This window comes from Tasmannia lanceolata, unplaced genomic scaffold (genome assembly GCF_043159265.1).
Source record: "Tasmannia lanceolata isolate RefF3 unplaced genomic scaffold, GAP_Taslan_0.1 ptg000019l, whole genome shotgun sequence".
Classification (NCBI taxonomy): Eukaryota; Viridiplantae; Streptophyta; class Magnoliopsida; order Canellales; family Winteraceae; genus Tasmannia; species Tasmannia lanceolata.
The window spans coordinates 2,102,002-2,116,022 of NW_027518696.1; the positions used below are offsets into that span (position 1 = coordinate 2,102,002).

Below are 14,021 nucleotides of genomic sequence, written 5' to 3' on the forward strand. Positions count from 1 at the left end.
AAATGATCTTCTTTTCAAGCCAAGTCTTCGCCATTGTCAAAGACACGAGCCAAGCACTGAGATGACTGTAAATTCTGCTTCCTTATTTGTAGAAAATTTCAGATGATGGAAAATTCCATAACTATTATAGTCAAGAAAACTTAAATCTATCCATCTCTTGGTCTAGATTACTTGGAAAACAGATTAAATACCTTTGCTAGAAACAATCAAAATGAAATATTCATTTATATGTAATAAGAATGGAAACTATGTGTTTTTCGAACAAAAAAAGGACGGTGGTGATAGACATTTTCTAATACTTAATATTTTCTAATATTTAAATAAAAAGATGCATCCAAACTGAGCTATTAATAAAATGGGATTTGCTGGGCAATTTTGTGGAAAGCTATTTCGTGGTTGAATTTTGCATGAGACAACTCCTTCAGATGAATTAAATAATAAATAAGAAAAAATCTGCTAAAAAGTGAGCTTATGTGGCTGTTGTCTCCTACAAAACTGAGTCGCGGAATTACTGACCAAATCCATTTTGCTGATATCGGTAAATTTTCTTGATATTATTATTGTTATTATTATTCAGCAGGCAAGACGGGGTTTGGAGAGACTTCCATTTATTAATGAATAAAAGGAAATATAAGCATTGCATCAGATTCGTATTAATTACCTGAATGATAATGGAACAAGTTTTGTAGCCATCAAACACCTATACTTGTAGAAATCAGTATGTGGCTGTTGTCTCCTACAAAACCGAACCGCGGAATTCCCGACCAAATCCCTAATAAAATTTAGGGGGACTTCAATTTTGCTGATATCGGTAAATTTTATTGATATTATTATTGTTATTATTATTTCAGCGTGCAAGACGCGGTTTGGAGAGACTCCTATTTATTAATGAATAAAAGAAAATATAATCATTGCATCAGATTCGTATTAATTACTGGAATCATAATTGAACGCAAGTTTTGTAGCCATCAAGCACCTATACTTGTAGAAATCAGTCAGATGTTGTGAATGTCTTCAACTAAAAAAATATGAATTTTGAATATGTGCAGACGTGTCTATGGTGAAATTACAAACATTAAAACTAGCATTCCTATTATTATTTGTTTGACAAAGAGATATATTATAGAGAAGAAGAAGAAGAAACCCCATGACTGAGAAGGTCATAATAGGTAAGATACGAAAAAGGGAAATACTACCCCCCCCACCCCCCCCACACACACAAAAAACCAACTAGACTTCAAGGGAGAAGATGATACATACCTCTATGGTGTATGCGCTGTAGTTGCAAAGTAGTTATCAAGTAGTTATTTATGTAGGGTTGTGGATGTTAGTTTTATTATGTGTCATGTTAGTGGGTTAATGGGATGTTGATGTGGCATTCTCTTTGTGCATGTATTTAAGTTCTTGTATTTGAATGAAATGAGAAGAAGAGCGTTTAACAGCAAAGGAAACTTTGTAGGAGAGTCATGGTTCCTCTCGAATTGAACCTCTAGGAGGTCCGGTTGCCTTGAATCAACCTCTTTCCCCCGCATTTCTATTTTCTTTTCATTTATTTGTGTTACGGCCAATTAGGCACGTAACATGTGGTATCAGAGCCGTCGATCAAGTGCCATGGATACGTCTTCGGAGATTTTAAATTCCATACGTGACGATTTTAGCAAGATCGAAGCGCTTGTTTTGAAATTGTTGGAAGAACAACGACAATTTACTGAAAGATTGATCAAAATCAGCATTGTGATTGAGGAAATGCACAAAGACGAAGAAAATCTTAATCTTGAAGATGTTGATGTTCCAATAGAGAAAAGTGCAAGAATTGATGGTGACAATAATGGTTCTGTTGAATGCTCTGCGAAGGATTATGCTGACTTTGTTCAGTCATTTGATCCTTTCATCACTTCAATGCAATTCCATGAAGAATCATATTTTTTCCAGCATTGATCATACTGATTTTGAAGGCGGAGTTTGAAAGATCGAGACCGTTGTTTTTGAAGATCTTGAAAGCCTAATGGTAATTGTGTCCAGCAAGATTTGGGACCCAGGTGGCATAGAGTTTTTCTTCAAATAATTTGATCTTGAGGACAAGGTCATTTCAACGGGGGAGGAATGATACGTACCTCTATGGTGTATGTGCTGTAGTTGCAAAGTAATTATCAAGTAGTTATTTATGTAGGGTTGTGAATGTTAGTTTTATTATGTGTCATGTTAGTGGGTTAATGGGCTGTTGATGTGACACTCTCTTTGTGCATGTATTTAAGTTCTTGTATTTGAATGAAATTAGAATAATAGAATTATAAAGCAAAGAAAACTTTGTAGGAGAGTTATGGTTCCTCTGGAATTGAACCTCTAGGAGGTCCGGTTGCCTCGAATCAACCTCTTTCCCCCGCATTTCTATTTTCTTTTCATTTATTTATGTTACGGCCAATTAGGCACGTAACAGTAGGGGAGAGAGGTATGGTCTGGTACAAGGGCCGTCCGGATTGGATAACAAGTCTGCAACAATATTTGCTTCTCTCCAAACATAGGAGATGCGCCAGGAAGTTGCCGAGGCAAGAAGGTCTTTGATCTTGGCCATGGTGGTCAGTTTTTTCCACGGGCATTGAGAAAGGCCGTTAATTACATTAACGGCAACTTTTGAATCAGATTCAATCCATATTTGATCACATCCATTGTCTCTCGCAAGAAGAAGCACATTATGCCAGAAGCTGGCTCCCATAATTCAGACCAATGGAAACAAGCGAAACAACACTATCTTTCTTCTTCTAAAATGAAGAACAAATAAAACCAGTATTGATGTAGAACTAAAATCTCTCTCCCTCTCTCTCTCTCTCTCTCTCTCTCATGCGCATACATACACACTCAAACGGACACACATGCGTATGTACATTCATTCAATCTAAGAGAATACATGGAAAACCATTCAGAGAGAGAGAGAGAGAGAGAGAGCAATGACTGTCGCTAATATTTGGAACCCAAGACTCACTCATCCATAATATTAGAATCCTTGATTACAAAAGATGATGAATACATTCTAGTTTCATATAAGTAAACTACAATGATTCTCGCTACTCTTTGGAACCCAAGACTCAGTCATCTACCGAAGACGACTACTACTAGACTAGACAAACGAAAGGAACTGCAGTCTGCAAACATATTCATTGACACAAACTTAGGATAAATGATACTCTCTAGGCCCAAATGTGAAGAAGCAAAGTTACAACCCTTCACATCATTCCCCAAGGGAAAGAGAGATCCATCCATGGGCTATTGTCAACAAAAGGACTCATCATTTCTCCCCCAACATAACCCATAGGTTCATGTGGGTTCATGACTTCCATGAACCATGGTTGCTCTTGTAGAGCCTTCATGGTCGCCTCCAAGGAAGTCTGCTCATTCACTCCCTCTTGAGGCGGAACATTCAACACCTTAAGCAATTCAATCCTCTCTTCCACAGACTTCATCTTAACATCAATCAACCACGCCAAGTCATTCAAGTCTTCCATCTTAGCATCATCCAACCTCTTACCTGCCAGACATTGGTTCATGAGAATCGTCATCTCGGTCTCTCGATTCTCCTTCTCTACCTTAATTGATTTCTCTCTCAATTTGGAAATCCTTTGCCGAATGAAACCTTCTAGGTTCAACCTTTTCTTGGTTTGTTCCATCACAGGCATGCTCTTGAACTTGTGGATGATACGATCCATGTCGGGCTCCGCCCACACCTCCGGTTGTGGGTCGTTGGGGCCGTACACGATCACACCCACCTCAGCACCACATAAGGTGCTCAACTCCCTTGCCTTCTTCATCAAACCCTTCCTCCTCTTCCTCAAGGTGGCCTTCCTAGCAGAATCATTAGTAATCCATGCAAGGGTCACCTTCTTACGAGCCATGGCCAAAAGAGAGAAGAGAGAGGGCTTAGAATGAAGAAATGGATTGCTTTGTCTTAGACCATGACCTTTATTATATAGGGAAAGGCAAAGGGGTGTGATGCATAGCTGGGGGGGAGGATATCTTGGAAGGGTAAGATTTGGTCAAATGGACATTAGGAGGGAGTGATGTAGTTTTACATTGACCATTACTATTTTTGGGCAAGAAAATCTCGTTGTGGAGATTCTGAGATAGGGTTATTAAGATGAAGGTTTTGTTGCAAAAGGGGTTTTTAAGTTTGCCAACTATTTATGTTAATTTTGGGCACTAAGAAGATTTGAAATGGAAGCTATCGCAATGGGTTTGTGTCGAGATGCATTCTCCTTATTTAAGGCTCAACACGCGAATCCGACTCTAAAGGAAATTGATAGGGCCCACAAAACCACACTTTTCACATTTCTTTTCTCGGTTAAAGAAATAGCAAATCCCATTATTAGAATAAAAATGGGAAATTAAAAATCAGTTTTAAGTACTTACATTGTATGTTACTGTCCTCGGGTTGAGATCGGATGGTGATTAGAGGTGGGAGCTGATTGATTTCACCACTTCCTAATGGGAAGTGATACATTCGCCCCCTTTCCTTCCCTTGCTACTCCCGTCTAGTGTATTTATGACTACTCTTTTTGTTCTAGAAAAGGGTGTCCCGGGGAACAAAAGGGAGCGAATGTATCATTTTTTCCAAAAAAATCGAAGAAAATGGGGCCTATCGCCTGATGATGATAAAAAGATCCACTGTTAGTGAAAGTTTCATTTGGGGTCTGCATGTCATAAAGGCAGGTTCTTCGGAAACGAGATTAATAGGAGGATCGGACCCGGAATCAAGGAATTGAATGTTACTCGATTCATAAAGAATGAATCTGTTGGTTAGAAGTTATACGGACTTTCTCAAAGGCGCTCCGCGTGTCACGAGATATGGGGCATTCTAATTGAATCGAAGCATGCGCAGATATTTAATGTGAGTTCGTTCTATGGAAACTCGTGTTTAGATAGTGTGAAAAGAAAAGAATATAGAAAATCAAAAACCTCCAAGCAGCCCCCCCCCCCCCCCCCCCCCACCAATTATGGAAGTAGTTTTTTGGATTTAGAATAATTTATGGATATAATCTCCATTGCAACTATGCATGTCGGATTGCGGGTGCCCACCACCATAATTAGCATGCATTGCATTTATGAAAAGAATGGCGAGCCTCCGGTTTCTACACACTTGTGTAGATAAGTTATCTACACACTAGCTTAAAATATAGTGGGGGGCCACATTGTTTGGGTGATCCAAGCCATTCATTTTAAAGGCCCTCACATAGATCGGGTGTCCACAAAAAACCAGATCCATAGGATCATCCCAACCCTACTATTGGTGGAGGTAAAATGGACGTCCTTAAACCTTCACAAATTAGTCCATTTTTTGCCTCCACAGTTCGTAGGCTTGGGATGATCCTATGGATCTAATTTTTTGTGGACACCCGATCTATGTGAGGGCCTTAAAAATGAATGGTTTGGATCACTCAAACAATGTGGGCCCCACTGTATTTTAAGCTAGGGTGTAGATTATTTATCTACACAAGTGTGTAGGAACCATTTTTCTCTCTCTCTCTCTCTCTATATATATATATATATATATATATATATATATATATATATATATATATATATATATATAGAGAGAGAGAGAGAGAGAGAGAGAGGAAAAAGATTGTGCGCTCGAGCGCACCAAGCTTATGGTGCGCTCGAGGGCCCAATCACATGGGTCCCACATTTTTACTGGTGATCCAAAACATTCATTTGCAAGGCCCTATCATCGATAGGGTGTGTAACAAAAATCAGCTCTATTGGATCATCCTAACCCCTCAAAAAGTGGAGGGAAAAAATGGGCATATTTGTGGCAAACGGTATCTGTCGGTGTAGCTACACTTTTCTCATATATATATATATGTATGAGAAAAGTGTAGCTACACCGACGCCTTAGAATACAGTGAACCCCATATTGTTTCGGTGTTGTAAACCATTCATTTGACGAGCCCTCACATAGATAGGGAGTGCCCAAAAAATCAGCTCCATAGGATCATCCCAACCCTACGATTTGTTGAGGCAAAAATGGACGTGTAAAAACCTTCACAATTCTGTCCATTTTGGCCTCCATGGTTTGAACGGTTGGGATCATCCAATGGAGATGATTTTTTGGGCACACCCTATGAATGTGAGGGCGTATCAAATGAATGGTTTGGATCACCCAAACAATGTGGGCCCATTGTGTTTTAATATATATATATATATATATATATATATGAGAGAACTTTTCCTACACACTGGTGTAGGTAGTGCTGGAAATGCACTACTTACCAGCCGTCGGATGTGTTTCATCCTAGCCGTCCATTCAAAAGTTAAGGAAATGGGGAGAAAACCCAAAATCGCTGCTCTCTCCCTCTCGCTGGTCTCATATGAGAAAACCCAAAATCGTCGCTAGTCTCTCCCTCCCCCAAGCAGAGCAGATTTTCCGTCGGAGCCATTTTCCGTCGGAGCCATTTTCCCCTCTCGCCGGTCTCTCCCTCTCACAGGTATTTCATCTCTCTCTCCCTCATACTCCCTCCCTCCCTCCCTCCCTCTCTCTCTCTCACTCTCTCTCTTTCACCTTCACGCATATGGTTGCAGAGCCGTCGGATCTAAGCATATTTTCCGTTGGAGCTGCTCTCCCTGCCCCAAGCAGAGCAGATTTTCCCTCTTCTTTCTTTCATTCTTCTTTTCTCCTCTTTTTCTTTTTCGTCTTTTCTTTTTCATCTTGCAAGACTTCTGGATCATCATGTCGATTTTGTTCAAGCTTTCCACAAATTGTCGTTGCCATTCCTTTAATTCCAAAACAAGTATTTTGATCTTCCGAAAATCTTCACGCATCGAATCCAAAATCTCTGAAGACGTAACCATGGCGCATGATCGATTGCTTTGATACCAATTGTTACAAACCCGAATTGGCCCGAATCGGTTCGTAACGTGATGGATCTTCTTAGAGGGAAGATCGGCCTCTTGATCCACTTCGAGGGAAGGATCCGTCCTCCTTTGTGCACAAGACACAATTTCTCAAACTAGTTTTCTTCATTCATTTTCATTAATGATAACATATGCTTATATAAAGCACTTAATGATAAACATAGAAAGATCTAAAAAGATCTTATTATAAGAATAGAAATAGCTAATTAGAGACTATCCTAATCTAACCTAACTACTAAATATATCAAGATATGATCGTATTCACTAAAATATCTAACTAATCTATTCCACTAAGTGGGACCCATCTAGGTACGTATCATGATTTTTCAATTGCCCATTTCCTTTTGTTTTTAAATTTATTTTCCCCTAGATCTGTATTTCTTTATCCGCTCTATTTTCCTTCAAATCTACTGCATGTTGATTTTTTTTCCACCAAGGTCAGGGTAAGGATTTCTGCTTCCTTCTCTATATTACTCTTCACGATGATGTGGCAGCCCTCCCCTTCCTCCTTCAAGTCTACTTGGCACTGGAATTTCAGACGTGCCACTAAGTATTCACAAAGGAAAAAAAAACTTGTGTACAATAAAATATTAGCAAATAAGATTTTCAGTTCACCCTCAATTTGGAGCCAATCCATCCCCTCCATTAGTTTTTTTTTTCTTGTGATTTTCTAAAATTATAAGACACCCTTTAATTTCCATTCCAAAAAAAAAGAACACCTTTTAATTTTCACCTCAGTTCCTCGACCATGTCGAGAGAGTTTTGGAGAAGTTCAACATCCATGTAAAAAATGCCCATCTTCATCTTCTCCACCGCCTCCTTTTTAGAAGCCAAGAGTCATCTTCATGAAAACAGAAGGAAAATGAGGTGGAAAGGCTAAAATGTGGGTGGAAATATTAATCCCCTAATCTAGGTCGGATTGTAAGTCCTTGATTTCCCACCCCCTTGAGATGTAATTTTCTTGTGTCTTTGTTCTTGGTCTTTATTTGAACCCGGATTGGTTCGCAATGGATTTGATCTTCTGAGAGGGAAGATCAGCCTCTTGGCCCACTTCGAGGGAAGGGTCGTCCTCCTTTGTGCACAAAACACAATTTCTGTGACAAGTTTCTTCATTGCTCTAAAAAAGCTTCGTACAAGTTATTTATAGAAAAGCCCTAATTTAGATAATCCTTATCTCTAAGACTTCTACACATCCAAAGCAACTACAAAAGCAAAATCTAAACTAATTTATTCCAGCACAATTGGGTCCCATGTAGGCACGTAACATGTGGTATTGCTTTGATCATCTCCATCGCCTATGGTTTCTACTGTTTTCTTTTTATTATTAATATAATTCTTTGCCATTCAAAAAAATTATCAGTCCCTTAAAGATTATTTTTGGTGAATTTTTCGCCAAACACACATATTGCAAATTAAAGAGAACAAATCTTTTGGGATAGTGATAAATTCACACCCTATAAAGATGACTCTACCCCTTTTTACTGCCTCTGAAGGAGAAAAATACGGCATGCGAATAGTTTCTTCAACTATCCACAAAAACGGGGCACATTTGTTCTTATCATCAAAACACGTATGAATCTTGAAAAGGTTGAGGGAAAAAGACCCTATTGGCCTTCCTAACATAATTAGAGCCTAACGTCAATCTTTCTCCTTACGGTCTCAATTTGAATATTTTATTATTTCTTACCGTCTCTTTCGGCTGACATTTAATACACATTGATTCCCTTGCCCTTCAAAGGGAAACCTATTATTAAGAACGGCCACGCTATTAAGAACAACCAATGAACGGTTCCCTTGCCTCCAAAGGAAACTCCATTAGTCGGAGTCCAACAACAAATGTACGGTTAAGATCTTCCAATAATGTGGGGCAAATTGAATTTTTTTGCTGGATGCACATGTAGACAACTATGCATTATATAAGAGATCCAACGGATGACCTATCAAGTGAATGGTTGAGATCAATTAAAATGTAGGTCCCACTATGCTGTAGTGGCCCACCTCTTTGTAGTACAATGCACTTGGGTCCTACGGAAGAATCCTACTAATTTCATGTCCGACAACACTGGCGGATTGAAGAAAATAGTGGAAAAGACGATGCAGGTATGTTAAATAACATTGCCGTTCTACTATTGTTTCACTAGGGAGCAAATGGTCAATGTTGTTGTTCTACTATTTTTTTCCCCTTCAAATGGGCCTATTTTTTCCCCGCACTCATCACACACAATACACGCAATCTCTGTTCCGAGCAAGTCTTTGGATTGATCGCCGCAAACAAAGAAATGTTAAAGATGTAGACCTAAACATACTACTAAAAATAGTTGCTTCTTTCGGTGCTCCAACCAAAGGGAATTTTTTTTACAATCCCAGACAAGTCATACTATCTCATTAGTTTAAATGAATCCAATAAATTGGGTCCCCGTACCCATGAGAAATGAAGAACTCTTGCAAGAACTTTCCGGGTTCTTACATAAATTCCAGGTTAGGAAAGCAACTAGAGTGCAAGAGCTTTGCTACAATTTCCAGTCTTGCAAGGTTGGATATTTATGGAGTAGGTGAGAAAATTGTGGCTAGCTCTCTAACATTGAAATCCGATGGCATTATACAGGTGCCACAACCAAAGATTCAGATATGGTCTTGGGAATGCTTTCTATCATTTTCTTCAACCAGAATGCATCACAAGTGAGGAAGAGATTATGCAGTCTGATCACGCTCTACCCCTCCTCTATTTTCACACATTAAGGTGATTTTAGACAGCGCACTTGTAGCAAATGAGCTGGTGGACTTATATGCCAAGACTTGGAGGAAAGGGGTGGTTTGCAAATTGGACATGAAGCAGACTTATGATAGAGTGGACATCCCTATATATCATCCCTCCCTCTTTAGATGGCCTATATATAAGTGTAATCAAAGGAGTTGAGCAGGAAATATTATTTCAACCCCTGTTTTCAACATTAATTTTATTCTCTTTTGTCTGTGTAGATTTCATCTCTATAGTGACTAAGTATGTCCCCACAAAATGGCCCATTCACTTAGTCGCGACGGAGGGAAACAAGCTCATATGTTTTCCCCTTTCTCTATTCATTTATTGATATAAAAAAAAACTACTAAAAAGTCCAAGACTTCATATTTTATTAATTATGAAAATCTCCAACCATCAACTTTTAATACCTTTTTTACCCATTAAACCCTTGATAAATATAGCATTAGCAATCAAAAATATATATAGCATTAGCGTAATTGGGAATAATATTAAAAACACTTACAAAAGGGAATAAATAAGAATAGATACATCTATCAGCATAATTGTGGTGAAATACATCAGAAGATCAAAGATCTACTAGTATTTGCTCAATAAATACATGTTCTAACAGCGTAGTACCTAGCAGGTCTGCCTTGAAAAACCACACCATATACTCTGTTGGAAAGTTGCCTTATTTCATGCCACCGACATATGTACGTGTCGTGTGGTTGGCTGTAGGTTTTGGGAAAACCCTATTGAAAGTGGAAACATCACACGATTGTGATGAGATTAAATTAGTTGGTCTCTTTTCTTGTTTGGAGATACACTACCAAAAAAGAAAAGACACAAGAAAAACTCTCAAACCTTGCGAGAGAAGAAAAACAATGTTTTGTGCCTCTTGCAAAGGGAGAGTGGAAATGATTTGTGAAGGAGGTCCTCTTGGTTTCTTCAACCCAAGGAAGAGAAGAACAAAGGCGACGACGTGTGTGCACTACATGAGAGGAAGTCAAGAAGGGTTTTTTTTAAAGGGGTACATGGGAAGGATTTAGGGTTCGATCAAGTGTTGGATCGATTGAGGAATCTATTGTACTCTTTTTTACTTCTTAATTAGTGGAATATTTTCTTATGGATCGCCCGTGGACGTAGGCTTTACCGAACTACGTAAACATTGTGTTTTCTTTGTGGTTGCCATTGTGTGGTTTGTTTTATCTTAGCTTTGATCGTGGGTTTTAATCAGACCATTGTCCGTCGATATTTCTACATACTCCTTTTATTATTCTTTGCCCTCTATAGCTCGTCCACTATTATCTTCTTCAGTAGCCGAGAGTAACTATTGAATATTTTATCCTAATCTCCCCGATTCTCCTCCAATAGCATTTGTCTCTTCCAAAAATAGCAATTAAAACGTAGACACTTTTATCCATCTGTTGCTCTTTGAAAGAGGATCAATGCCAAGCATTCGTCCAAACGAGTAGCTATTGATTAGTCAAATGCATTTTTGCATCTCTCTCTCTCTCTCTCATAATGTTTTCCATACGGTTGAAGCTCTCATAAATAATTTTAAATTTAAAATCTCTTATATCTAATGCTCAAGCCAGGAAGTGACATTGTTCCTTATAATCTCTTCTTTCTAATACTAAATAGAAAAATCTTGTAATATAAGATATAAGAGAGTACATTCTTAGAAAATGCTGTTCAAACTACATGTACTTTACAATACAATACAATATGTAGGTGCAACATAGGAGAACGAGAAAAAGGACATGAGAAAAAACAGGTGGCAAAATTCACAGATCCTCATCACATTTTATGCTACTAACATTATTACAACATATGAGGGTGTGTATATACCGTATGTTTCTTACCAAAAGTCTCAGATGTCCTCCATCAATGGCATTTCATACCACTAACACAACTTTGATCGTCACATGTGTCAATAACCTTTTGTACAACATAGTTTTAGAACTTATCTTTCATCAATTACTATAATAGTTCATTTTCATACATGGAACCAAGCATTCATTTACTAAAAGTTGGTGTTCACCCACTTGAAGGTGATATATTGGCCATTTGACTGAGGTTTGAAATGTTAGAAATAGCTTCGGCTTTGCTCATCATTACCTTGTATCCAAGCCTGGGTGAGTACAAATGATCTTCTTTTCAAGCCAAGTCTTCGCCATTGTCAAAGACACGAGCCAAGCACTGAGATGACTGTAAATTCTGCTTCCTTATTTGTAGAAAATTTCAGATGATGGAAAATTCCATAACTATTATAGTCAAGAAAACTTAAATCTATCCATCTCTTGGTCTAGATTACTTGGAAAACAGATTAAATACCTTTGCTAGAAACAATCAAAATGAAATATTCATTTATATGTAATAAGAATGGAAACTATGTGTTTTTCGAACAAAAAAAGGACGGTGGTGATAGACATTTTCTAATACTTAATATTTTCTAATATTTTAAATAAAAAGATGCATCCAAACTGAGCTATTAATAAAATGGGATTTGCTGGGCAATTTTGTGGAAAGCTATTTCGTGGTTGAATTTTGCATGAGACAACTCCTTCAGATGAATTAAATAATAAATAAGAAAAAATTAATCTGCTAAAAAGTGAGCTTATGTGGCTGTTGTCTCCTACAAAACTGAGTCGCGGAATTACCGACCAAATCCATTTTGCTGATATCGGTAAATTTTCTTGATATTATTATTGTTATTATTATTCAGCAGGCAAGACGGGGTTTGGAGAGACTTCTATTTATTAATGAATAAAAGGAAATATAAGCATTGCATCAGATTCGTATTAATAACCTGAATGATAATTGAACAAGTTTTGTAGCCATCAAACACTATACTTGTAGAAATCAGTATGTGGTTGTTGTCTCCTACAAAACCGAACCGCGGAATTACCGACCAAATCCCTAATAAAATTTAGGGGGACTTCAATTTTGCTGATATCGGTAAATTTTATTGATATTATTATTGTTATTATTATTTCAGCATGCAAGACGGGGTTTGGAGAGACTCCTATTTATTAATGAATAAAAGAAAATATAATCATTGCATCAGATTCGTATTAATTACTGGAATGATAATTGAACGCAAGTTTTGTAGCCATCAAACACCTATACCTGTAGAAATCAGTCAGGTGTTGTGAATGTCTTCAACTAAAAAAATATGAAATTTGAATATGTGCAGACGTGTCTATGGTGAAATTACTAACATTAAAACTAGCATTCCTATTATTATTTGTTTGACAAAGAGAGAAGATGATACGTACCTCTATGGTGTATGCGCTGTAGTTGCAAAATAGTTATCAAGTAGTTATTTATGTAGGGTTGTGGATGTTAGTTTTATTATGTGTCATGTGAGTGGGTAGAGTTTGTGGGTTAATGGGATGTTGATGTGGCACTCTCTTTGTGCATGTATTTAAGTTCTTGTATTTGAATGAAGTGAGAAGAAGAGAGTTTTACAGCAAAGTAAACTTTGTAGGAGAGTCATGGTTCCTCTCGAATTGAACCTCTAGGAGGTCCGGTTGCCTTGAATCAACCTCTTTCCCCCGCATTTCTATTTTCTTTTCGTTTATTTGTGTTACGGCCAATTAGGCACGTAACACGTGGTATCAGAGCCGTCGATCATGTGCCATGGATACGTTTTCAGAGATTTTAAATTCCGTACGTGACGATTTTAGCAAGATCGAAGGGCTTGTTTCGAAATTGTTGGAAGAACAACGACAATTTACTGAAAGCTTGATCAAAATCAGCATTGTGATTGAGGAAATGCACAAAGACGAAGAAAATCTTAATCTTGAAGATGTTGATGTTCCAATGGAGAAAAGTGCAAGAATTGATGGTGACAATGATGGTTCTGTTGAACGCTCTGTGAAGGATTATGCTGACTTTGTTCAGTCATTTGATCCTTTCATCACTTCAATGCAATTCCATGAAGAATCATATTTTTTCCAGCACTGATCATACTGATTTTGAAGGCGGAGTTTGAAAGATCGAGACCGTTGTTTTTGAAGATCTTGAAAGCCTAATGGTAATTGTGTCCAACAAGATTTGGGACCCAGGTGGCATAGAGTTTTTGTTCAAATAATTTGATCTTGAGGACAAGGTCATTTCAACGGGGAAGGAATGATACGTACCTCTATGGTGTATGTGCTGTAGTTGCAAAGTAATTATCAAGTAGTTATTTATGTAGGGTTGTGAATGTTAGTTTTATTATGTGTCATGTTAGTGGGTTAATGGGCTGTTGATGTGACACTCTCCTTGTGCATGTATTTAAGTTCTTGTATTTGAATAAAATGAGAATAAGAGAATTTTAATGCAAAGAAAACTTTGTAGGAGAGTTATGGTTCCTCTCGAATTGAACCTC

General features: G+C 37.8%; 1 protein-coding gene across 1 annotated transcript; it reads right to left on the reverse strand.

The window, feature by feature from the left end:
• Window positions 1-3,221: 3,221 nt before the first annotated feature.
• LOC143853188 (agamous-like MADS-box protein AGL80) lies at window positions 3,222-4,492 on the reverse strand. The gene is made up of 2 exons (XM_077362921.1): window positions 4,402-4,492; window positions 3,222-3,952 (listed from the first exon to the last, which is right to left on the reverse strand). Exons 1-2 carry the CDS (start codon window positions 4,490-4,492, stop codon window positions 3,222-3,224), a joined length of 822 nt encoding a protein of 273 aa, XP_077219036.1.
• Window positions 4,493-14,021: the final 9,529 nt, after the last annotated feature.